The sequence below is a fragment of the Brachypodium distachyon genome, chromosome 3, assembly GCF_000005505.3.
Source record: "Brachypodium distachyon strain Bd21 chromosome 3, Brachypodium_distachyon_v3.0, whole genome shotgun sequence".
NCBI lineage: Eukaryota > Viridiplantae > Streptophyta > Magnoliopsida > Poales > Poaceae > Brachypodium > Brachypodium distachyon.
In genome coordinates, this window is record NC_016133.3 from 32,543,011 (window position 1) to 32,566,382 (window position 23,372).

At 41.1% G+C, this 23,372-nt stretch overlaps 2 protein-coding genes across 2 annotated transcripts; both read right to left on the reverse strand.

Annotated features, from left to right (window-relative positions):
* Window positions 1–1,045: 1,045 nt before the first annotated feature.
* On the reverse strand, window positions 1,046–5,680 carry LOC100826990 (probable serine protease EDA2). Its single transcript, XM_003574135.4, has 14 exons — window positions 5,401–5,680; window positions 5,124–5,246; window positions 4,860–5,015; window positions 4,575–4,760; window positions 4,314–4,430; window positions 4,075–4,128; window positions 3,930–4,001; window positions 3,202–3,307; window positions 3,012–3,108; window positions 2,354–2,448; window positions 1,921–1,995; window positions 1,722–1,805; window positions 1,440–1,542; window positions 1,046–1,346 (listed from the first exon to the last, which is right to left on the reverse strand). The coding sequence occupies exons 1-14, from the start codon at window positions 5,662–5,664 to the stop codon at window positions 1,337–1,339; spliced, it is 1,542 nt and encodes a 513-aa protein (XP_003574183.2). The 5' UTR covers window positions 5,665–5,680; the 3' UTR covers window positions 1,046–1,336.
* A 4,670-nt stretch (window positions 5,681–10,350) lies between these two features.
* On the reverse strand, window positions 10,351–15,671 carry LOC100834018 (probable serine protease EDA2). Its single transcript, XM_003571912.4, has 14 exons — window positions 15,276–15,671; window positions 14,394–14,519; window positions 14,097–14,252; window positions 13,836–14,018; window positions 13,619–13,735; window positions 12,818–12,871; window positions 12,660–12,731; window positions 12,312–12,417; window positions 12,053–12,149; window positions 11,720–11,814; window positions 11,305–11,379; window positions 11,086–11,169; window positions 10,824–10,922; window positions 10,351–10,708 (listed from the first exon to the last, which is right to left on the reverse strand). The coding sequence occupies exons 1-14, from the start codon at window positions 15,468–15,470 to the stop codon at window positions 10,656–10,658; spliced, it is 1,512 nt and encodes a 503-aa protein (XP_003571960.1). The 5' UTR covers window positions 15,471–15,671; the 3' UTR covers window positions 10,351–10,655.
* Between the last annotated feature and the right edge of the window lie 7,701 nt (window positions 15,672–23,372).

Genomic DNA, 23,372 nt, shown 5'->3' on the forward strand with positions numbered 1-23,372 from the left:
TAAATGGCATGCTACAACCATTTAGGAACTCTATGGATTAAAGGTTTTTCATAGAATATAGTTTTTCAATCCATATCCACATGAAATTTTTAACTACATAGGGTAGTGTCTCTTTGGATCAAAGGAATGACACGTCCGAATTCCAATGGTTTGCACTTGTACAACCCAATTCCATATGATTTCTAGTGGAAAATTTCTTATGTCTCTCTTCAAGATCCTTCAAAATTAATTGTGGAGCTTATCTGCAATTTCATTTTTTTTTACCCAAAAACAGCCATGGCTGCTATTTTAAGGAGAGTCGAGCAGATCAACTCAGGAGTACAAACGAACAGGAGCAACAGAAAAACAGAAACTAAAACACTAGCAACTGGAGAGGAGAGAGGCTAAGGCCTCCTTTGATTCAAAGGATTTCCATAGGAATTTTGAAGGCTTGAAATCCTTAGGAATTTTTCCTATATTTGTCGTTTGATTCGTAGGATTAAATCATATATGAATTTTTCCTATGGATTCATTTGTACTACATTCCATAAAAAAAATTACATCCACTCCAACCTCTTGGAAGAAATCATTTGATCCAATCGAACAAACTTTGATGCAAGCAAAATCATATAGGACTAAGGTGGACATGACATTGCAATCCTACATTTTTTCTATTTCTTTACTTTTTAATCCTATGAATCAAAGATGCCCTAAAAGAATCTGCAAATTCATGTCTTTCAAAGCAATGAAGTGCAAGGCAGAAATCCGCAAAAAAAAAAGAACAAAGCAGAAGAGTGCAATAGTTCCAGGGCCAGTAACAAATATAGTGAAACCACGTGCTCCTAATTTTCCTAATCAAACCGTTCCAAAGCAAATGTAAGATAAACTCTCCGGCCAAAAATTGTAAGATAAACTGTTAAATCAAATGACTTATCATAATCCACCGCCACATCAAATGCAGCTTGAGAGGGAGGCCGAGGTGGTGGTGGACCATTTAGGGGAGAAATCTGGACCGTAGCATATAGATCGGATGGCCCACAAATTCTACTGTTTCACACCGGTGATCTGCAGCTGCTAATTCATTACGAATAATTTTTTTATTTCTTTTTAGGGGCCTGTCACATATGAGTTGTATTGGTCTCCGGCTAGCGCTCGCCGCTCAGCATTACATAACCGGAATAGTAACATCAAAGTCATCAGAGCTCATATGTAATAGCTGCCACAACGAATGCACCCGAGTCTCATCAGCCCAAGTCGCTCGCTCACATGCAAGCGCAACCTTCTAGCGCTTGTGATGATTCAAACAAACAGTCTGCTGCTTCACTCCTCCTGGACAGGTGCGACTCGTCGCCTCGCCTCACAAGCCACTGCAGGCAGAGAACACAAGGATTAAATCTCGATGGCGCAAGAAGTGGACTGCATCAGAAATTCAGAATGTAGGCGTACAACCCAAACCTGACCTTGTGGGGTTGTGGCATTGCGATAACCACAGGTCGATGTGCTTCGCGATCTGCTTTCTTACCTTGCTCACGGCTTCCGGGGAGGTGCAGTCTGAAGAGTTACCTGACGAATATAAATGTGAAAGGCGTCAGAAATTTCATCTGAATAGGTTATACATCAAAGTCTTCGGATATCTATACCCAGTAAATAAAGTGAGAGTAGCACGAGAACAAGGGGCCCAATTAGTTATGTTGCACTATTGGTCCATCATAATAAGAAGGTTTGTGGAGTAATGGGTCTACCTTCAATCCTGAAAGGGAGCTGGGGGCATCCTCTCAAATCAGTACCATGTCCGCAGTTGCTACACTTGATCAAGTATGATGGCACTGCACATGTTGTATTACCGCAAGAAATCATTCCAGAGTTGTAAGATCGATACATAAAAGCGCAAGGCTATTGTACACGGGAATAGGCATGATAAGTAGAAATTTGAAGTCTCACTGTCTTCCGATGATTTCTGTTTGGAGGCATGGCGCCATGGATCTTGAGAGCCATTTGTGAACACAATTCTAGAAGCTGCACATATTTAATACAAGATCAGGAAGAAGACTAGTCAGCAAATTGTATTATCACCAGACAAAAATGTGAGAAACCAAAGAAGTCGTACTCCATAAACCAGTGCTACCATGGTATGCTCATGGTTACTTTGTAGGAGTAGGACCAATGCAACAATTTACATGATATACAAAACTACAAAAGGGCCAATTGATGCAGTGGGGAGGCCGTGTTACCAGCTACATTAATAGTACACATGGTCAGGGCACCAACTGGACTGCTGATGCCATTTTACAAGCACAGATACCCTAACTGTTGCACACAACTTGGTCTACTAAGTAACATAAACACAGAGAAAAAGTAAGTTGCAGAGACAAACCAGCAATACTTGTGCCTCCATAATATAAGTTTGTCATGAACACATCAGGATAAACGCCTTCCCCAAAAACATTTTTGCACAGGTCCAAATTGTACCTGAGGTACACAAAACAAAACCAGCATAAGTGGTACATAATATAACTGATTTCCAGAACGTAGGCAAAAGATAGCTGTTAAGCATATCCAGGACATATGCGCTGTAATGCATGTAGAATATTTTTATCTTTACTCTTATAGATCTGAGTTGTTGGCGGTCCATTCACTCTCACGAGTTAACCACCTGGGCTGCTAGAAACACAATTGTCTTCCACTCTAGGCATATGTATAATGATCTTTTAATCAGTTGACTGGTTGATGTATATTTTGAGATAAATCTTTTATTTTGCACAAAGTTAGGGATTGATGGTTAAACAAATCATACAATAAACAATTCCGTGGCAACACACAAACATTTAGCTAGTATTAAAAAAACTTCAGTCTGAAACAGTATGCTGACACTATTCAATCCATATTATGGTGCGAACTGTAATGATCACAGTATTTGTAATCACACTCTTTCTTGGAGTAATCAGGATACAAGAGGTTCTTAGAAAGGTACCTAGGCTTGACAGAAAGAAAAAGCAGTACATGCCGAGGGAAAAAAAGGCATGGAACATTACCTTGTATTGACTTTTGCAGACCGAACACTATCATTTTTGGGTGCCACTTGAAAATAGGCAACCTCACTGCAAACTTGAAACCACCAAAGTCTAGAACCTACAAAATAAATAGTAGGCACAACAATATTGCAGCCATGTCAGTAAATAAGAGATGTACCAAAAGACAAGTTGAGCCATCATTTGAACTCACTGGAATCATCGGGAGTCGTATTCTTCAAATACTCTTGATCATATGAAGATACAGTTGTCCCCAACTTCTTAATGTAATAGTCTCGTACAAACTGAGCATATGATTCCTGAAAAACAAGCACATGGAGTTTTGAGAAGCCACATATATGTCCACAAAAATGTTGCCAGAATACCAAAAAGGATAAGCTGATAAACTAGAATAGTCACAATAAGATAAATGGACAATAAAAAGCAGTCACGTGCCAATTATATGTGAAATTTGAAATGTTTAAAGCACCATAATATGTCAAGATTTAACTAGGCGTTTTATTATCATTGTATAATTGTATTTTAAATAGGAAGTGCGTGAATTATAAAAAGCTCCAAAGAGGAAGGAACAACAGGCTGAAAATCATGAATGGCTTGCCCATGATACTCGATAGGGTGGCTATAGAATCCCACTTAATAGTTGTACTTTTTTTCGCTTGACATAGATACGAGGACTTTAGCTTTCATGGTTGCCATGTTCCTCTCACTGTTTTTCCCCCCGAGGAAGATCCTCATTGGTCAGTGGCTCTTTATTAGATAGTAATTCAATTAGTGTAGCTAATGTTTCAAGAAAATGTGGGCTGATGCAATTTTATTTATTCACACTCATTTCCAGAAATATATTCAAGATGCCTAAGGAACCAAGCAAACTAGAAGTGATCATGTATGAATAGTTGGTTAAAAAGGGCATTTGTCATTTACCAACAAATTCTTCCCATTCTTCTTTGCCTTGGTTAGAGGGGAGCACACCGCATCAGGATTCCCATACTGGAACTGTAAGATATCATATAGATTCTCAATAACTCCAAAATATATTTCTATGTGACTACAAGTTGACTGTTCATACCGATGTCGCTGCCGCATCTGCCAGTAGGAAGAGGAAGTCACCATCATTTTTCAGCTGCATTTACAGAAAACAAATCAACAATGAATTGAATAAATGTGAAGTTACTGGTCACAAGTTCACTTGAAATTGGCAGTCAATGTTGTGTTCAAAAGTAAAACTGCAACTCCTAAAGAATCTATACAATCCAAGTCACTTGTTTCCGGACGGAGGGAGTACTACCAATATACACAAGGGGTTACCGTCTGTGCTCCGAACAAAGCCTTCACTGAGTGGCTATCCGATTGAAGTTGTTCTTCGACAAGCTCAGTTGTTTCCTGAAGGGCAGCTTTGCACTCAGGGCCAGCCGACTTTCCTACCTGCGTAGAGTTGACCACGCAGGAACTTGAAATGAGCCAAAAATAGACCAGACAACACAACACTACTACAGCAGCAGGGGTTCAATTCAATCCATCCGATGGAAGCATGACGGTCATCCATGCCGCTGTGCACGGTGCACCGACCTGTTTGTCGAAATCTGTGAAGTTGTACACAGCAAGAACCACCCCGGAACTCGCGAGGCTTCCGCAAGTCAGGTGAGGGAACTTTAGCCTGAACCAGGCGCTGAGAGCCCCGGCGTAGGAAACTCCAAAGACGAACCAGGGATTATCAAACCCCGAGCTTCGGTTGTACCGATAATTCAAGGCGTCCTACGAATCCCAGAGGAAAAAAAAAAGGTAGAATTCAGAACAGAGAATCAAACGATGGAATGCATCTAAGTATCTGTAACTGTAGGCGCGTCACCCGACCTGGTAGTACTGGCGGAAGACGGCCAGGTCGAAGAGCGCCTGCTTGGACGACAGGAACCTCAGGTTCTCGGTGGTGAGGCGCTCGAACGGGGAGCTCTTGCCGTAGTAGCGGTGCTCCGGCGTCACCACCGCCGCGCCGAACTTCTTGGCGAGCACCTGTTGTATCGGGATTGGATGCACACCCAACAGTTAGAGCACGAACGGTCTGTAAAGGAACTGGCGCGCGTATGTGGATGGGGTTGGACTTGGAGCGATGCGACTCACGGCCAAGTAGTCGTTGGGGATGCCGTCGCAGGAGGACTCGCCGCAGATACGCAGGAACACCGGGCCGCCGGCGCGGTGGTAGTCCAGGAACTCGAAGTGGCGCTGCTTGAACTGGCGGTGGTCCTGCAGGTAAGGTCGTACACGGCGCTCTCGGATTAACTGCACGGAATTGCCGCCGGGCCAGATAGAATCTACGCGCGCGTAGGGAGTTATTCGCGAATCGCATGATAGATTCTAGCGGATTCGTTACGAAGAAGAGAGGGGGAGAAGACTTTACGGTGGGGGAGAAGTGGTCGAGGCGTTGGTTCGTCCAGCGCTCCTCCCGCGTCAGGTACCTGCCGGCGACGTCCAGGGGCTCGCCGCCGGGGGACAGCTGCCGGTGCCGGAGCCCGAGCGGCTCGACGCCGCACACAAGGACTAGGAGGAAGGAGGCACAGAGGAGGGAGACGAATCGGGCGCGCGACTCCATTTTCTCCGGCTGAAAAAACTCTTTCCTTACCTCGTGTTTGTTTTGGACTGGCACTTGCGCTCGCTCAGTCATCGGCAGCGAGAAAATACCAGTACTACTGATTTCGTTACGTGGGAGCTCGGGCATTAGATTATCTTTATTTAGGAAAAGTAGAGACTACTTACTTACATTCCGTGGGAGCTACTTTTCCTAAATAAAGTAGAGACTACATTCCGTACAAGATCTTTTTTATTGTCAATCCTACGTCGCAGCCTGTGCACGACAAGCATGCTTTCTTCTTTCTACAAAGAACGACGTCAGGATATGGTTCGATTCGAGACTAGCAAAAACAATACTCAGAGATGACTGAGCAGCCACATCACCAATCATCACTCCACCAAGGCACCAACCTTGTAAATTACTCCATTCATCACACACGGCCAACGCGCATCTTGTGCCTTTTTTCATGTATAAATTATTCAGCATCCTGTGCTGATTTTTGTCCGGAGAGAAAGCTAAGCTCGTTGTGCGACCAAGAAAAACAACGCCAAGAAGGAGGTCTGATTTTTTTTAACAATGGGCCTCGCCTGTAGATTTCCCTTAAAAAAAATCACTACAACGTCATTATAACACATCCGTTAAACGAAAGCGCACACGAAAAAAGAATATATCATAGAAGAATACAAAAGAACTAGGATCTGTTCAAACAGATCCAATCAATCTAGTAAAAAAAAGCAATATCATCAGTTGGTGGATCAAGTCGCCGGGCAATGAGAGCAGACGAACAACAGCAAAACAACTACGGAGTATGCAAGATCATCTCCATTGCGCCCCCCATTTGGGTCCGGCATGGCCGATTTGTAGGTCATTTGGGAAGGCGCCGGCGCAAAATAAAATTTTGGGGATCCGCCGGCTGGCCCCCAATACCAAAACGAAAAAAAGAGTTAAAAAGGAATAAATTTTACGAAACACAACGCAAGTTAACCAGTTGGGAGAAATTATTGCAAAATACGAAGGAAAAAAAACCTAGCCTACTCGTCGTCATTGTACAACCAGGCATCATCTCACGAATCCGAGCCACCGTCCTCCACCTCCTCATCGTCGGTCTCAATGGTGACCTCCCACTTCTATTCAGTACCTTCTGTATGTCCCAAGTTCCTCCTTTTGGTCTAGTTTGTTACTTCTACATCTATCCATTCTTTCTTCAGGTTGAACCAAGTAAGTTAGGCTCGGTTTGGCATTGCGGTGGATTATCATAATCCTATTTTTGCACCCACTTTTTACTATTTTTGTGTTCGGCTAACCAACATTTTCCTAATTTCATGTGTATTTTTTCACAGCAGATTATAAAATAAGTTCAGCGCAGCACAGTTCGTAATGGAACTGACCCTTAGTTATGCTTGCAAGCCGCATCCTTCTAGTTATATTAACATCGTGCAATGGAACGATGGAATCAACTCGACACATTCCAATTCAAAAGAGAAACTGGCTTTCAGAATTCTAATTATGAAGAATGGTGAATTAGCTCAAGATCCTCCACAGTCCACACGTTGGACAGTGCGTCACTTGGTTTTCAAAGTTAGTAAATTTTGACGTTCTATGTGTAGCATGTTTAGAGGATGAGGATAATCAACAGTCAGTATTCATACATCTCTCACCATGTCACCATTTTAGTTAGCCGACTGTAGATATGATATAGCCCGGTAACTAGTTGTGAATGTTCTGGTAAATCATGCATTATTGGGCTGGTAACTTTTAGACTCCAGCAAAAGCCATTGAAATGTAGGTAATTTAGTTCTATAGTATCAAAGCCGATAACTCACGTATTATAGGCTGATAACTTCTTAAGTTCAGAGAAGTCATCGAAACATTCCAAGTGATGTTTAGTTTTCTAGCTGATATCTACTTTGTGAATAGTCCAATAAGTCACTCACACAATTACCAACATGACACTTATTTACTCACCAAGGTGTTCGTGATACAGTTATCATCAGGTCACCATTTTAGGTACCTGACCTTAGATATGATATAGACTGGTAACTAGTTGTGAATGTTATGGTAACTCATGTATTATTGGGCTGGTAACTTCTAAACTCTGGCAAAGTCGTTGAAATGTAGGTATTAGTTCTAGTATCGAAGCCGATAACTCTCTTATTATAGGCTGATAACTTCTTACGTTCAGAGAAGTCATCGAAAACATTCCAAGTGAGTTTTAGGTTTCTAGCTGATAACTCCGTTGTGAATACTCCAATAACTCACACAATTACCAACATGACACACTTACTTAGTCACCAACGTGTTCGTGATATAATTATCACCATGTCACCATTTTAGTTACCCGACTTGTAGATATGATATATCCTGTTGCGAATGTTCTGGTGACTCATGCATTATTGGGTTGGTAACTTCTAAACTCCAGGAAAAGTCATTGAAATGTAGGTAATTTAGTTCTATAGTATTGAAGCCGATAACTCTCGTATCATGAGCTGATAACTTCTTAAGTTCAGAGAAGTCAACCAAACATTCCAAGTGAGCTTTAGTTTTTCTAGCTGATAACTCTTTTGTGAATAGTCCGATAACTCAAATAATATTGGATGGTAACTTATGGGTTTTAGAAAGAAAAAAGAGTTTCCAAAACAACCTAGATAAGATGTAGTGTTGAAACCAACATTGCCTTGTGAATAGCCTGGTAACTTATTACCTAGTACTTTTGAGATCATAAAGAGTCGCTGAAACGTTCTAAGTGAGATACAATTTTCAAGCGAATAATTAGTTGTGATGGGTTTGGTAATTTGTGTACTAATGGTTGGTAACTTTTAAAAAATGTTGTCGAAACATATCCAAGTGAGATCTAGTTTGGAAGCTCTTGTCATGACGAACTCAACCATGGATACGGATCGCAAATCGGATTTGTCATTATGGAGTTAAAGTGTTTTAATTTTTTGAACTATGAGGAATCTTCGTTGACATCATCTTTTTTGTCTTATTCGCATGTATGCTGTACTTTTCATTTGAATTTCTTGAAACAGCATGCGGGTGCAGCACTCTCCCTAGCTGTCGCGTGCTCGGGCTCGTGTGGAAGGATCGGAAGAGGAGGCCAGGAAACGTACGACGGCTATGATAACGGCCATACGGCCGTTACATAATCCAGTCCTAAACATATACAATATCAACAAATTTACCATAAAAATATATTTACGAACATCTAACTAAACTAACTTGATGTTGTACAGATTGATACCTCCTCGTTAAACTGGGTTAAACTTGATAATAGCAGCAAATATACTTCTGCTCCGAGGGTGGGTCCCTTATTCGATGATGACAGGTTTGTGTTTGGGATGTGGAAAGTTGTCTAGTAGCACCAAATATACTTCTGCTTCAAACACTAAGATCTATTTGGAGGCCTTGTAATCCTTAATTCAAGCGGAATCGTCCAAAGAAAAAACTTATGCCTGAATACCAACTCAACATATCATATCTCTATTGTAACCTGGCAGCTGCTCTATCAACTAGGATGCACAATGGATATATTCGAAGAGGAACAGCGAATTATAATCGAAAAAGAACATCGAATTCTCATGATAATGCAGACGCTCAAGTAGTCAAGTAGTCTGTCCAACAAAAGGAGTCCAAGGATCACTGATACAATGTCTATAGAATTACCAAGGAAACAAGCATTATTTTATTTTTAATTTATTTTTATTTTACCTCCAAACCTCAACTTTATATTTATTTAGGACAATCTTTAGTTCATTCACGTAATTTCAATTTCCAAATGGGCTTGCCAAGCATGAAATAAGCACTGAATAATACTCCCTCCATTTCAGAAAGATTGACGTATTTTGTTCCGTTAAAACAAGATTTTGACCAATAATTACACTATTAATATGTAACATATATGATACAAATCATGATTATTAGAAATAACTTTTAAAAACGAATCTATTGATATAAATTTAATGTATGTAAAAACACATATTAATAGAGTTATCATTGGTCAAAACCTTGTCTTAACGAAACAAAATATGCCAATAATTTCCACAAGTGAAATGAAGGGAGTAGATGTTACTTAGATATATGATCTGGGGCCACGAGTCCAAGAATTTCCACAAGAGAGAGTGATACAATGCTGATTGATTATATTGTCATACTCAGTATTTAAGTTACTAAGTTGACCATGAGCATTGGAATGACCATCTAGAGTACTATTTTCTCACTTAAAACTGTTTAGTGAGCCAAATGAATCAGCTTCATGTTAATGGATGGATCACTACCCGTCATTGCGGTGGCAATCTTTCTCTTGCATGGCCTGAAAAGATACGGTAGATAAAACTTGTAACCATAGTATATAGCTCTCGTGTCGAGAAGATATCCAGTGCTCTCACCCACCCCTTAGGGTGCTACCGTGCTCCCAACGCACGGTAGCACCCCTAAAAAGTATTCATAAATTTTAAAATAAATTGAGTGGGTTCATAAGATACGTGTCTACCATGTCACAAAGTTTCAACTCCAAATTCATTATACACAAAGAAAAACAAAAAAGACAAATGCAAACATGAATAGTGTCAGGAATTTTGCATTTTGTGTTTTTGTCTTTTCGTGACCTACTAACATCTGGATTTGTCTTTTTTGTTTCTCTATGCATATAATGAATTTGGATTTGAAACTTTGTGACATTGTAGACACGTATCTTGTGAATCTACTCAATTTATTTCACAATTTTTTAAAACTTTTTAGGAGTGCTACCTTGCGTTGGGAGCACGGTAGCACCCTAAGGGGTGGGAGTAATGGATATCTTCTTGTATCTCAGTCATAGATACATGTGTATCGTCAAATGTCTCAGTTCGGCTGGTGCACAGTTCGGTTACAATTTTTACATATAATGATTTTTTTCCGTGTCAGACAGACTCAAGTCTCAGGTCTGAACTCCGCAAGTATCCCCTAGATTTTGAGGCGACGGTGACATAGTTGATCCCGCCAGTGGTCAGCAGGAGAGTATCGAAGACCGTGATGCTGCAGACATGGAACACTCTTCTGTCTGTCTTATTGCGTAAATAACAGCGATATTAGCTTGTTAACTTTGATCAGTAACTAGCAATGCTCCATCTAGTCCGCATCGAAGGCCCTTTGTCGTGCCCTGAAACGTATACGCAGAGCAACAATGTGATTGAATGTCAACTGAATTGCGAGTGTGAACTGTTCAAAACTGTTGTAGTGTAATGGTACTGTAACTGCATAGCCCAGATTCCGACCTTGATCTTGGCATTCTGATAACCACAAGTCAATGTTATCGACGATCTGCTTTCTTACTTTGTTCACAGCTTCTGGAGATGAGCATTTGGATGAATCACCTGATGGACATAAATACAAACAGCTCATACTTGTGTTGAGGTGCGAACCCAAAAAAAATCTGCATGTTTAATGTAATCTAATCTGACACGAGGCAAAAAAGGACAAGTTACTATCCTCAAGAAAGGCTTTCTTCAGAAACAAAAAATGAAAGATTGGATCTACCTTCAATATTTGAAGGTGCTTGAGGGCATCCAGAGAGATCACTGCAATGTCCGCAATTGCTGCACTCGATTAAGTATGATGGCACTGCAGGCATTGGAAAGCTTTTATGAGCATCATAAAAAACAATCTCTTCAAACTTGCTTGTAGTGGAAACATAATTTGTGCTCATAAAATGGTGGAAATAGCCACAAAATGGTATAAAGGACTCCAGATCCTTACTTTCTTTCGACGATTTCTGCTTAGATGCGTGGCGCCATGGGTCTTGAGAGCCATTTGCAAAAACAATTTTAGAACCTGCAGGCATGTGATATATGTTGTAAATTATCCAGGGATATCTGACAATCAGTATACTAGTATTTAAACTACCAGCTAAACAGTATACTTCAAATCTGAGGTATTTTACACATGATTGGGTATACACAATATCCATTAATAGATCACGCTATTGCAAGCAAATACAAAGCTTCCTAGGTCAGCGAAAAGAGGCTACTAGAACTCCAGACACAAGCCACTTAACTATTTTGTCTTCTATTTACCTATGCTCAATGATCTTACCGCTAAATAGAAAGAAAGATATTAAGGAAGGTAACACAGTAACAGGTAATAACTGAATATAACTAATCGAAAGGCATACCTGCAATTCTTGTGCCTCCATAGTATAAGTTTGTCATGGACACATCAGGATAAACTCCTTCCCCAAAAACATTTTTGCACAAGTCCAAATGATACCTTGAAACAAAAGAACCACAAGGACACATTAGTGAATCCAAGTACAGAAACATATAACATTTTTTTATGAGATCATGAAAGGAGGATCCTATCAATAAGCTATTATAGCTTTCAAGATCCAGTGACTGATGGTTGAATTGCATAATGATTTGCAGATCATGACAAGTGCAACTTGCAGAAGGATATGCAACTGATGCTTGGAAAGCGATGGGAAATATAAGCAAAGGTATCTAGCAACCTTGTATCAATCTTTGCAGAACGGACACTGTCATTTTTTGGTGCCACTTGGAAATATGAGACCTCACTGCAAACTTGGTACCACCACAATCTATATGCTACATAGAATCAATAGTTAAATGAATGGTAAATTATAGAATATCTCGGTAGCATTAACGCAATCTAATATCTATGTACAGTGTTTCATTAAGAACTCTCAAAGCATGACATCTAGTAGAGTACTACTGCTGCTGCTGCTGAATGTTGGGGTTAGCATTTACAAGATTCAGCCGGAGTTGTGTTCTTCAAATACTGTTGATCATATGATGCAACTGATGCCCCAAATGTTCCAACATAATACTTGTTCACGTAATGAGCAAATGCTTCCTGCACAGCAAAAGTTGTAAGAACTTGCCAGATTTACCAGAAAGTTATAGTAGCAGGGGTTAAATGAGAGTCAAGGTCCACAAGGAAGTATCACATGTTAAGTAATGGCGCACAATCGTTTTTGGAAAAGGAAAATGTTGGCAAATTGTTCATTTCTTGATAGCAGTTATATGCAGTATTCTTCTTACCACCAATTACTAATAGGAACATGCATTGTTCTTTCAAATCACCATACTACTTACCACCAAATCTGTACCGTTCTTCTTTGCTTCAACTAGCGGGGAGCACAGAATATCAGGATTACCGTATTGGAACTGCAAATCGCATATGTTTTCATTACAACAATCATTGCTGATAGACAATAAAGTTAAAAAAATGGGCAAATGGACACCGAGCATACCGCAATAGCTGCAGCGTCTGCCAGTAAGTAAAGGAAGTCACCATCATTTTGTAACTGCGAGTATCCAAAATAAATTGATGGATAAATATACGATTATAGATTGTAAGTTATAAATGTGGTATTCCCTTCGTTTCAAATTACTCCCTCCGTCCCATAATTCTTTTCGCTGTTTTAGTTCAAATTTGTACTAAAACAGCGACAAGAATTATGAAACAGAGGGAGTATAAGATGTTCTAGGTTTGTCCTAAGTCAATCTTTTCAAAATCTGACAAAGGTTATAAGAAAAAATGTACTAATATCTACAAACATCAAATAAGTATACTATGAACATATATGTCATAACGGATTTAATAAAACTAAGTTGAAGTTGTAGGTGTTTGCAAACAGTTTAAGGAAATTATAGTATCAATGTGAGAAATTTTAGAGATAAAAAAAACTAGTTGTAGGCATGCTCAACAAGTCTCATCTACAATTCTACAAAATGTTTACTGATTGGTATACCTACAGTACCTATGAAAATGCACACTCCACCAGGTTATGACTTATGACATGATCTATAAAGAAGTTGCATAGTCAGGAAAAAAGTTAATAATTTAAAATTCGTGCTTTTTAGGACCACTGATTATGACTCTTGAAGTTAACATTGATCACTTTGTACAATTCTGTGCTTTCAAGTTTTGCCGTCTTGAAACAATTGATACTTTGACCAAGACCATTTGGTGACGGTAAAATCCCAAACAAACTCAAGTTGAGCAAAAATAATAGATATACTTCATGTTACGCAAAAGTCAAAAGGGTTACCATTCTTGCTCCAAACAGTTGTTTAACTGAGTTGCGGCCAGACTGAAGTTGTCCATCAACAAGTTTTGTTGTTTCTTGAAGTGCTTCTTTGCATTCTGGACCAGCTGACTCCCCAATCTCCAGAGATATGCATTATATACATAAAACTAGCACTTTAGGTGAAGGCGAAAAGTGCCATAACTTTATCACATGAACCAGGATCTCCACCTGCACTAACCTGTTTGTCGAAGTCAGTAAAGTTGTAAACAGCAAGAACAACTCCTGAACTTGCATGACTTCCACATGTCAAGTGAGGAAATTTCAATCTGAACCATGCACTGAGTGCTCCAGAGTATGACCCTCCAAACACAAACCAAGAATTGTCTGCTCCCGAACGGTTGTACTTGGCATTTAAAGTTTCCTTCAGATAGCAGAAAAAGGAGCTCAGAGAAGACAGCACTCATTTGGACATTGCCGGTGCAAATGACCACATGCACACCTGATAATACTGGCGGAAAACAGCCAGATCAAACAAGGCCTGCTTTGATGACAAGAACCTTAGATTTTCTGTCGTCAAACTCTTAAAAGGGGAACTCTTTCCATAGTATCGATGCTCAGGAGAAACCAAAGCAGCACCAAACTTCTTGGCTATCACCTATGTACACAATCCATCACAGAAATATCTTATCTATGGAGTTACTACATGCAATACAAAGCACAAAGTACAAATCATGCAACAAATAATGCCTAACTATTGCACTCAAAACAAGGTGTGACCATGTACTCATAAACTCACAGCTAAGTAGCTGTTAGAAATTCCATTGCATGAAGATTCTCCGCATATATTTAAGAAGACTGGCCCATTCGGAACACGATGGTAATCAAGAAATTCGTAGTACCGCTGCTTGAATTGCCGATGATCCTGTATAGTAAGGAAAACACAAATTTCAGGTTAAGGGATGCAAAAAACGACATCTAAGAGCCTAAGAGCATAGACTGAACATTCTGCACCATGCAAGTAGTATTTGGAACTACTTGAGTGATTGAGTCAGACATGATATGGGGAAGTACGAAGAACCATATGTTTTGCTATGCGATAGACCCTTCTATCATCGAAGTCCTTGATGGTTGTGTAGTAAGTCCAGCAGGCTAAAAAACATAGACATAGACCAGAATCCATGCTTAGTTGCTTAAAAGCAGGAGGCAAGAAACAAGAGGCATCTGGTCCCAGCACCCATTTGTTCTTTTCAAAAAAAAATCAGGGAACACCGATCTATTATTTCGTGCGGTCTGAGACATCAAGTGCAGCCGGAGCTATTCATTGTTCTTTACTCTGGTTCAAGGTCGCATGAGTGATATGAGTCCTTAACAGTATAAATGGTGTTACCACGAATAGCAGTGGCTCCCGTATAATTCATCAAAACATCTAGTAGTAGCAGATTTTTCTTTTTCGTCATTATTAAGTCCCCAGATTTGTCTATACCCCCCCCCCCTCCCCCCCCCCACACACACAGTCCCAGTCCCGCACTGCCGGTGCCAGATGATAGATAGATAGGCTCAACAGTCAACGGTAATTCCCCAGAAAAAGATTAAAAGAACACACAGATCACTGAACAGAAATCCCCGCGGCAGGGGCCTCGCTGAGCAAACAGAGCAGCGGAGAGAGAGGATACTTAACGGTGGGGGAGAAGTGGTCGAGGGTTTGGCTCATCCAGTGCTCCTCCTGCGTCAGGTACCTGCCTGGGGCGGCGCCGAAGAGCGAGCCCCCCGCCGGCGGCGGTCGCCAGAGCCCGACAGCCTCGGCGCCGCGCGCGAGGAGGAGGAACAGGAGCAAGAAGGGAACGCAGGCAGTGGCGGCACGAGACCCCGTCATCGCCGGACGCCGGTGAGCTGAAGCGGGGCGCGGTTGGATGCGAAGTTGCGAAGCGAAGCGAATCTGTGTCCCCGAGCACAGGAGCACGTTTCTTTCCAGAGACGGAAACTGAAGAAGTAGGTGCGGTTTTTCTTGGGCGCAAGATCGCCTTGCGTCCACTGGGCTTTCTGTTGGAGCCTGCTTCTTGGACTATTTTGTTGGATTGGGTTGATCCAGTCAGGGAGGATTTCGTGCGCTAGTAAAGATTGCTCAAGCGGGATCATATAGTAGTGTTCCTCTCAAAAAAAAAAACCGCTCAAAAAAAAAATAACACAACACAGGGGGACGATATAATTCAAACGGTGGATTGATCTGTGCTCGCTCGCTAGCTGAAGGCCAAGCCATCCTCCTCCTCTGGAGTAGTTTCTCCACCTCCTCCTCCAAGTTCTTCCTCCTCCGCTCCTCATGCTCATCTTTCCTGAGCCGTTATGGATTTTTCCTCTTCCTTCTCCTCCCATGGAGCTTGTGTCATCGATGAATCATACAGGTTGAGTTAGTGTCACTATGGTTCAAAGGCATTGAGATCGAGAGGAATGAGTTTCTGGTCAACCAACAAAAAAAGTTTCTGGTCAACCAATCCGGCTCAGGTGAGACTCCAGGGACCAGGATGCGTAGTCATCGAGTACAAATCGGTGAATACAACACGTCCGACGCTTGCTAGTGAAAGGATAATGCACTTGAAATTTTCGACGTTACAAACTTACAGAAGGCCCCTATGCATGCAGCTATTCTGAATGTGCTATGAGTGAGTGTTTCCGGTGAAGCAAAAAAAAATTCAATTCGTTGTCGTGAGAGATTATTTTCGATACGAAGTGTGCTATGAGATCAATGTTGCAAATGTAAAAAAAGATACGCTGCATCTGAGAATTTGATGTTGCAACAGAGTTTTAAGTAGTTTGCACAGTTGGTGACACAACGGATCGAAGGCAGGTAGAGAAAACTCTATTTTCAACCTTGACCTTGTAAAGGGCGTCTAAAACAGATCTTAATTTTTGAATCCTTGAATTTCAGACCCGACCTTACCGATCCCGGTCAATTAAAACCTTCCATCTTGAAAATCATGTTTGGTAGACTAGTTTCCTTTACTTAGGGCCGGGATTTCCAAATAGGCTGAATGTGTCGGTTCCAAGACAAGGTTCTCACTTTTCTATATTTTTTTTTTACACCGACGCCATGATATTTATATTACCATTTTTCGAGTCAATCGTACGTTCGCTTTGCGGCTCTTCTGATATACTTTCGGATCCATGATATTCATGTACAGTATACTAAGTTGATGAGACAAAAATATCAAAATATATCAGAAGACCTTAGCCAACATAGTTAAAAATATATCAGAAGACGCTATAAGAAAATTAGTAACAGTTATTCTCGTTAGTTATTTCCTAAATATAGTTAAAAATATCAAAATTTGAAAAATAGGAGATACGAGAGCATCATTTGGGACCTTCCTCTAGTCTTAGCAAGCAATCCCGGTGCTACGTTAACGAAACCATCCACCAAACACGATTTCCGGGATTAAGGGGCTTAATTGACCGGAAACACTAAAGTCAGGGTGGGATTCAAAGGTTAGAGTCAGATTCAGACTTTGTCTACAAGTTAAGGGCTGAAAATATACTTTTCTCGGGCAGGTATAAGGTATTCCTGGCAGACATGTAGCTGCCAGCGGAGCTAGTGTAGAGCCATTGGTGTCAATTGACACCAATGGATTTTTATCATCCTTCAATAAAAGTGATAAAATATGCTTGTAAATTATATACAATGACACCATTTTTTTAAGAACACCGTACAAACATAGACGCTCACAACACGCGCATACACTTGTAGGAATTTGTGTCCATCAACTATATCCAAATATTACTTGTCATTATTCATATTACCTCATTGTGGAATGGTGCTTTGTATAAGCATGGAAATATTATTTATGATGGATGGAATTGCTTATTAGTGGAATTATTAGCTATAAGTGTACACAATTGATTTGATCAATATTGGAATACACTCTTGCTGGAGTATACACTTGAGCGCATGCTTAAGGAAGCTGGTCAATTAATATTGGAATACAGTATACATGTATGTTACTGGAAATATAACCCGGGTACAATATTAATTGGAAGGGAGCTAGATTAACGGTCAGATTACAGCCCTGATTATAATCTAAATAACTAATCTAGTTAGATTAATTATGGCGCACAACTCACATGTGCGTGTCCTGGGACATCACGAATAGTATCCGATTACAGGTGAATTATATTGTGGTTGTTAATTACACCTGGACTCTATTTGGAAACAAGTTTGTTTAAACTTGGAAGCTTATCTGTATACAGATCAGGACTCTGGAATTAGCAGTATAAGTAGGTTCCACCCTCTAGCCTCAAATAGCATTGTGAGCGGCACCACCGATAAGGCAGAGGAATAGAGGGTAGGCCTAAACCTATTTTTTTTCTTACATTGGTATCAGAGCTTTCAGGCGTCGACGACAATTTTTAATCGATTCGGCTAATGTTGTCGTGATTCCGTTGCTGATCCCAGATCAACTTCTGCTGCTACTCTGCTTGTTCGGGGGTACACCACGAACAACACCTCCACGCTTCAGAACTCCAAGCCTCAGATTGAATCAAACCGGCGAGTTGCGATTTCGATTTCAATCCGCCACAGTCGATGCCACAGCCGCACCCCGGCGACCTCCGCGTCCTGTCGACGCCGCGCTCCTCCGCGGATCTTTATCGTGCACGCGGTGCTGTACAACCTCATCGCGGCCCTCTCGTCGAGTTACGGCTACCCCTTCGAGTTCGCCGTCTCGCCGAGATACGTCCTGCAGCCGTCGCATCCGGAATCCCTAGGCAATCTCACGACGCTTGCTGCTGCTGCTGCTACTAACCAAGTTCTAGTGCAAAGGAAGCTGCAAGGGAACTTCTACTGAATCAATTTTCAGGTATACTCTGTTTTGAAGATAGCTGGCATCCAGTAGTGTTTTGCTGAGCTCGTGAGAGATTGCAAGTTAGATGGATCAAATTTCACAGTTTGGAAAAGAAAGATCATGTTTTTACTCACTGCTGAAAATATTGATTATGTGGCTATGACGGATGAGCCAAATGAACCTGCAAAAGAAGCTGATGATGAGGAAAAGGAAAGTTACAGAGAGAAATTGAAGGAGTGGACAAAGGATAATAAGAGGGCAAGAATATTTGTACTTGGCTCCATGACTGATTCACTGGCCGGTGAATACGAAAGTGAAGAAAGAGCATGTGTGATTATGAAGAGGCTAGAGGAAGATTTTGGGGAGGTTTCTTTGATTAAAGTGCTTAGCTTGGTCAATAAATTCTTGACTTCAAAGTTGACTGAGAGTGGCTCTGTGAATGAGCACTTAAACAAGATGTGTGTGCTTAGTGAGAAACTAAAAAATGCAGGTTATCCCTTCTCTGAAGAAGTGCAAGTTATGGTGGCCCTCAACTCACTACCACACTCTTGGGAACAATTTAAAGTCTCCTTTTGTCACTCTGAAAGGTCTCTGAATATGCGTACATTGCGGCATCATCTGATAATGGAACAGGACAGGAAATCTTCACAAGGGAAAGAAAATTACTCACAACCCATTGAGTTGCACCTTGGTGAAGAGAGAAGAAGCTGGAATAAAAAGAATTCAGGAAGAGACTTGAGAGATAAACTTAACAAGAAGAAAAGGTGGTCTGAGCATCCAAAGTCTAAAATTAACAAAGGGAACTACAAGTGCCATCACTGTGGGGAATTAGGACATTTTCATGTTGATTGTCCGAGTAGGAAGAAGCAGTACAAGCCGAATGAGAACCAGAGGAAACAACAGGAGAACAAGAAGGATAACTCTTCTCCTGATGGTACGTACAATTTATTCGTTTGTTCAGAATCTTTATTTACAACTTCTGCATCCGACCACTGGGTAGTAGATTCTGGTTCCACTTTGCATATAGCCAGGAATAAAAGTGGTTTCTCCTGTTTTAAACCAATTGAAAAGGAACTAGATTTATTTATCTAGGAACAACTGCTAGAGCTGACATACTAGGAGTTGGCGATTATATTCTGAAACTCCCTTGTGGAGGAAAAATAATCCTCAAAGACACAATATACTCACCCAATATGAGGAAGAATTTAATTTCTGTGTCTAGACTGGAATCACCTGGTTTAAAAGTTCTGTTTGGAGATGGAAAAGTCAAAATACTGATGAACGGAAAATTAGTTCAATCAGGAAATAGATTTGAAGGCTTGTACTATATTGAGGACATCTTGGACATTGAAAACATGGATTGCATGGTAACTGAAAATAACTTAGTAGTGAGGAATATAAATGGAAGTGGTAATTGTAGAATCTTATCTTTGGCATTTACGGCTTGGACATATTTTCTAAAAACAGAATTAAGAGATTGATTAGTTCTGAAATTCTGAATTTTAAGTGGGAGGATTATGGCTTGTGTGAGGCTTGCATTATGGGAAAGATGACCAGAACACCCTTTTCCAAGGCTGAGAGATCTAGTGAACAGCTAGCCATAATTCATTCTGATATTTGTGGGGAATTTTCTACACCTACTCTAGGAGGTCAAAAAGTCTATTTTATCACCTTTATAGATGACTTCTCTAGGTATGGGTATGTATATCTTCTAAAACATAAGTCTGAAGGTTTTGAGATATTCAAGAATTTTAAGGCAGAAGTGGAAAATCAGTTAAATAGGAAGATTAAGGTGTTGAGAACTGATCGTGGAGGCGAACACACATCAGGAATATCAGATGATTTTTGCAAAGAGCATGGAATTGTGCATTATTATACATTACCCTACACTCCTCAACAAAACGGTGTAGCAAAGAGGAGGAATAGAACCCTGTTAGATATGGTTAGATCAATGATGGCTTACTCTGATTTACGATTGAGTTTTTGGGGTGAAGCACTGCATATTGCTGTTTATTTGCTGAATCATTCACCGTCGAAAACTGTTCCAGTGACTCCCTATGAACTATGGAAAGGAAGGAAACCCACAGTTAGACATCTTGCTGTTTGGGGCTGCAATGCACAGATAAGGGTGCCATCTCAACTTAGAACGAAACTGCAACCTAAGAGCCAACCAGGAATTTTTATAGGCTATTCTACTGGGTCTAATGGCTATCGGTTTTATGATTTTGAGAACAGGAAATTAGTGGAAAGTAGAGATGCTATTTTTCTTGATCAGGTCACACCTCGCAGAGCAAAACGCGCGAGGATGGAATTGTTAATCTCTGATCAAGATGTTAACATGGATAATGCTGAAACGGTTGCTTCTAATCAGGATCAAGCTGATTTTAATGCTGAAACTCCTACCACTAGTGAACCTAGAAGAAGTGGGAGGAATATTAATAAGCCTGCATATCTTGATGATTATTATGTGTTTTTGGGGGAAGTATATTCCAAAACACAACACTTTAAGGAAGAACCTAAGTCTTTTAGGGAAGCTATGTCTAGTGCAGAGTCCAAACTTTGGATGGCCGCTATGCAGGAGGAACTCAAATCCATGGAAAAGAATAAAGTTTGGGAATTGATGGATTTGCCAAACGATAGAAAGCCTATAGGATCAAAGTGGATTTTTAAAAGGAAGCTAAATGCATCTGGTTGTGTGGAAAAGTACAAAGCTAGGCTTGTTGCAAAAGGGTACACAAAAAGGGAAGGAATCGACTTTGTGGAAACTTTTTCTCCTGCTGCAAAGTTTACTTCCATTCGTATTATTGGTGCTTTAGCGGCTTACTTTGATCTGGAACTCCACCAAATGGATGTTAAGACTGCATTCTTGAATGGTAATTTGGAGGAAGAGATATATATGTCTCAACCTGATGGTTTTATTGAAAAGGGAAATCAGGGAAAGGTGTGCAGGTTGAAACGGTCAATTTATGGCCTAAAACAAGCCTCACGTCAATGGAATATATTATTTGATCATGCTATCACATCATATGGGTTTTCAATGATGGAAGGAGACCATTGCATTTATTTTAAGATAGTAGGAGGAAATTATACTCTACTGTCTCTTTTTGTTGATGATATACTTATTGTTTCTAACAATAAGGAAATGCTAGTAGAAGTTAATGAAGGGGCGCGTGGAGATAAACAAAAACTTTTCCTACGCGAACTCCCAAGATCTAGCCGAGGTAGAAGGCCACGAGGATTACCACTAGACGCGCAGTTGCGGATTATTGATGCGGCGCCTTGATGCAGTGCAGTCCCTCGATCCGATCCAGCCGATCCAATCCCGCGATCGTCGAAGTGCTGAACGTACAGCACCTCTGCCGGTATCCACACGTGCGAGGAGGAGCTCCGGCGGCGGACTGCTAGATCCGGTGCGACGGTTGAACTGAATCGGGCTAGGGTTCTCAACGCATGAGAGTGGAAAAAAACCGTGCCCTTTAGGCATCCCACGCTCCTGCTTATATATCGAGTGGAAGTGGGCTCCAAGCCTTGTGGCCCATCCACCCTGCGAGTCCAACTCGCATTGTCAGCCCAATTCCAGTTCGGGTCCAACCCGACCAAATACTTGCTCCCGCTCTTAAGTGTGTGACCCCACAGGCTCATGGCGACTTGGACACGATTGGAATCCGACTCACAATCGATCAATCGGTAGCGGCTCCTAGCAGAACGTGCCGACTCCCAAGTACCATCGAGTCATGACGACGTACCTTCCAATGTGACATACGTCTTAGTCCCTTTTTGCCTCATGATATACCTTGTCGAACTATAGGCGATTAATCGTCATCCCTTTAATAGTTCAACTCTCTTCTCGATCTGTGATATACGATTCATCCGACTAACTCTTAGTCCATCGACCCGGTTAACAATTAACCAAGTCGCGCATGGCCATGCTTCCCGAATCATATCACTCGAGAGGGCCCAGAGAATATCTCTCCAGTCGGAGGGGCAAAATCCCATCTTGGTTATCCACATCACACAGCTTGATTCTCAGTCAACCCGAACTCTGCCTTTATAACTGCCCTGTTACGGAACAACGTTTGACAGAACCTAAGTTGGTGATCCACAACTCGGATTGTGCGATAACCTCAGGTCTAAGGATTACATTGATTGAGACATGCAAATGACGACCTACTCGTTGCATCTCAATATGGGTCAGTCCGACTCGCTAAACTCTTTAGCCGAGTCCGTGTAAGCTGGAATGACATCACCATGCCCATGACAAGTGGAACCGAGTCATCAGCCAACTTTCACATTAGTCTAGGTTATGTGTCCAGCACAACCTCAATGACTAAGGACAATTTAGTATGAACAACATGAATACATAGTTCCACAATCAAATCACATATTCAATGATACATATCAGATGTTCAAACAAGGACAACTCAATAATATTTATGAATACATTGGGAATTACATCATACATGATTGCCTCTAGGGCATATTCCCAACAGTCTCCCACTTGCACTAGAGTCAATCATCTTGACATCATATGTCTAGACATCTAATGCCCATACCTCTCATGTGCGCCTCATGCTTAGGCTGTGGTAGCGCCTTTGTCAACGGATCTGCAATGTTTGCATCCGTGTGTACCTTGCATAACTTGATATCACCTTGTTCGACGAACTGGCGAATGAGGTGGTAACGCATGAGTATATGTTTGTTCTTCTGGTGTTGTCTAGGTTCCTTGGCTTGTGCGATAGCACCATTGTTGTCACAATATACGTCCAATGAATTGGACGCGCCCTGAACCACACCAAGATCAATCAGGAGATTCCTGATCCAAACGGCTTCCTTTGCTGCCTCCGAGGCAGCAATATACTCAGCCTCTGTTGTAGACGCAGACACAGTATCTTGCTTGGAATTCTTCCAGCTCACAGCCCCTCCGTTCATCACGAACACATATC

Excerpts from the sequence above, each read along its gene's own strand:
- LOC100834018 (XM_003571912.4), bottom strand. The coding sequence starts at position 15,470 with ATGACGGGGTCTCGTGCCGCCACTGCCTGCGTTCCCTTCTTGCTCCTG. Across the intron at positions 14,253-14,393 it reads TTTCTAACAGCTACTTAGCT|GTGATAGCCAAGAAGTTTGG; the intron begins GTGAGTTTATGA and ends TTGTGTACATAG. Across the intron at positions 11,170-11,304 it reads GCAGAAATCGTCGAAAGAAA|TGCCATCATACTTAATCGAG; the intron begins GTAAGGATCTGG and ends CAATGCCTGCAG.
- LOC100826990 (XM_003574135.4), bottom strand. The coding sequence starts at position 5,664 with ATGACTGAGCGAGCGCAAGTGCCAGTCCAAAACAAACACGAGGTAAGG. Across the intron at positions 4,431-4,574 it reads TCACAGATTTCGACAAACAG|GTAGGAAAGTCGGCTGGCCC; the intron begins GTCGGTGCACCG and ends AACTCTACGCAG. Across the intron at positions 3,308-3,929 it reads AGAATGGGAAGAATTTGTTG|GAATCATATGCTCAGTTTGT; the intron begins GTAAATGACAAA and ends CTTGTTTTTCAG.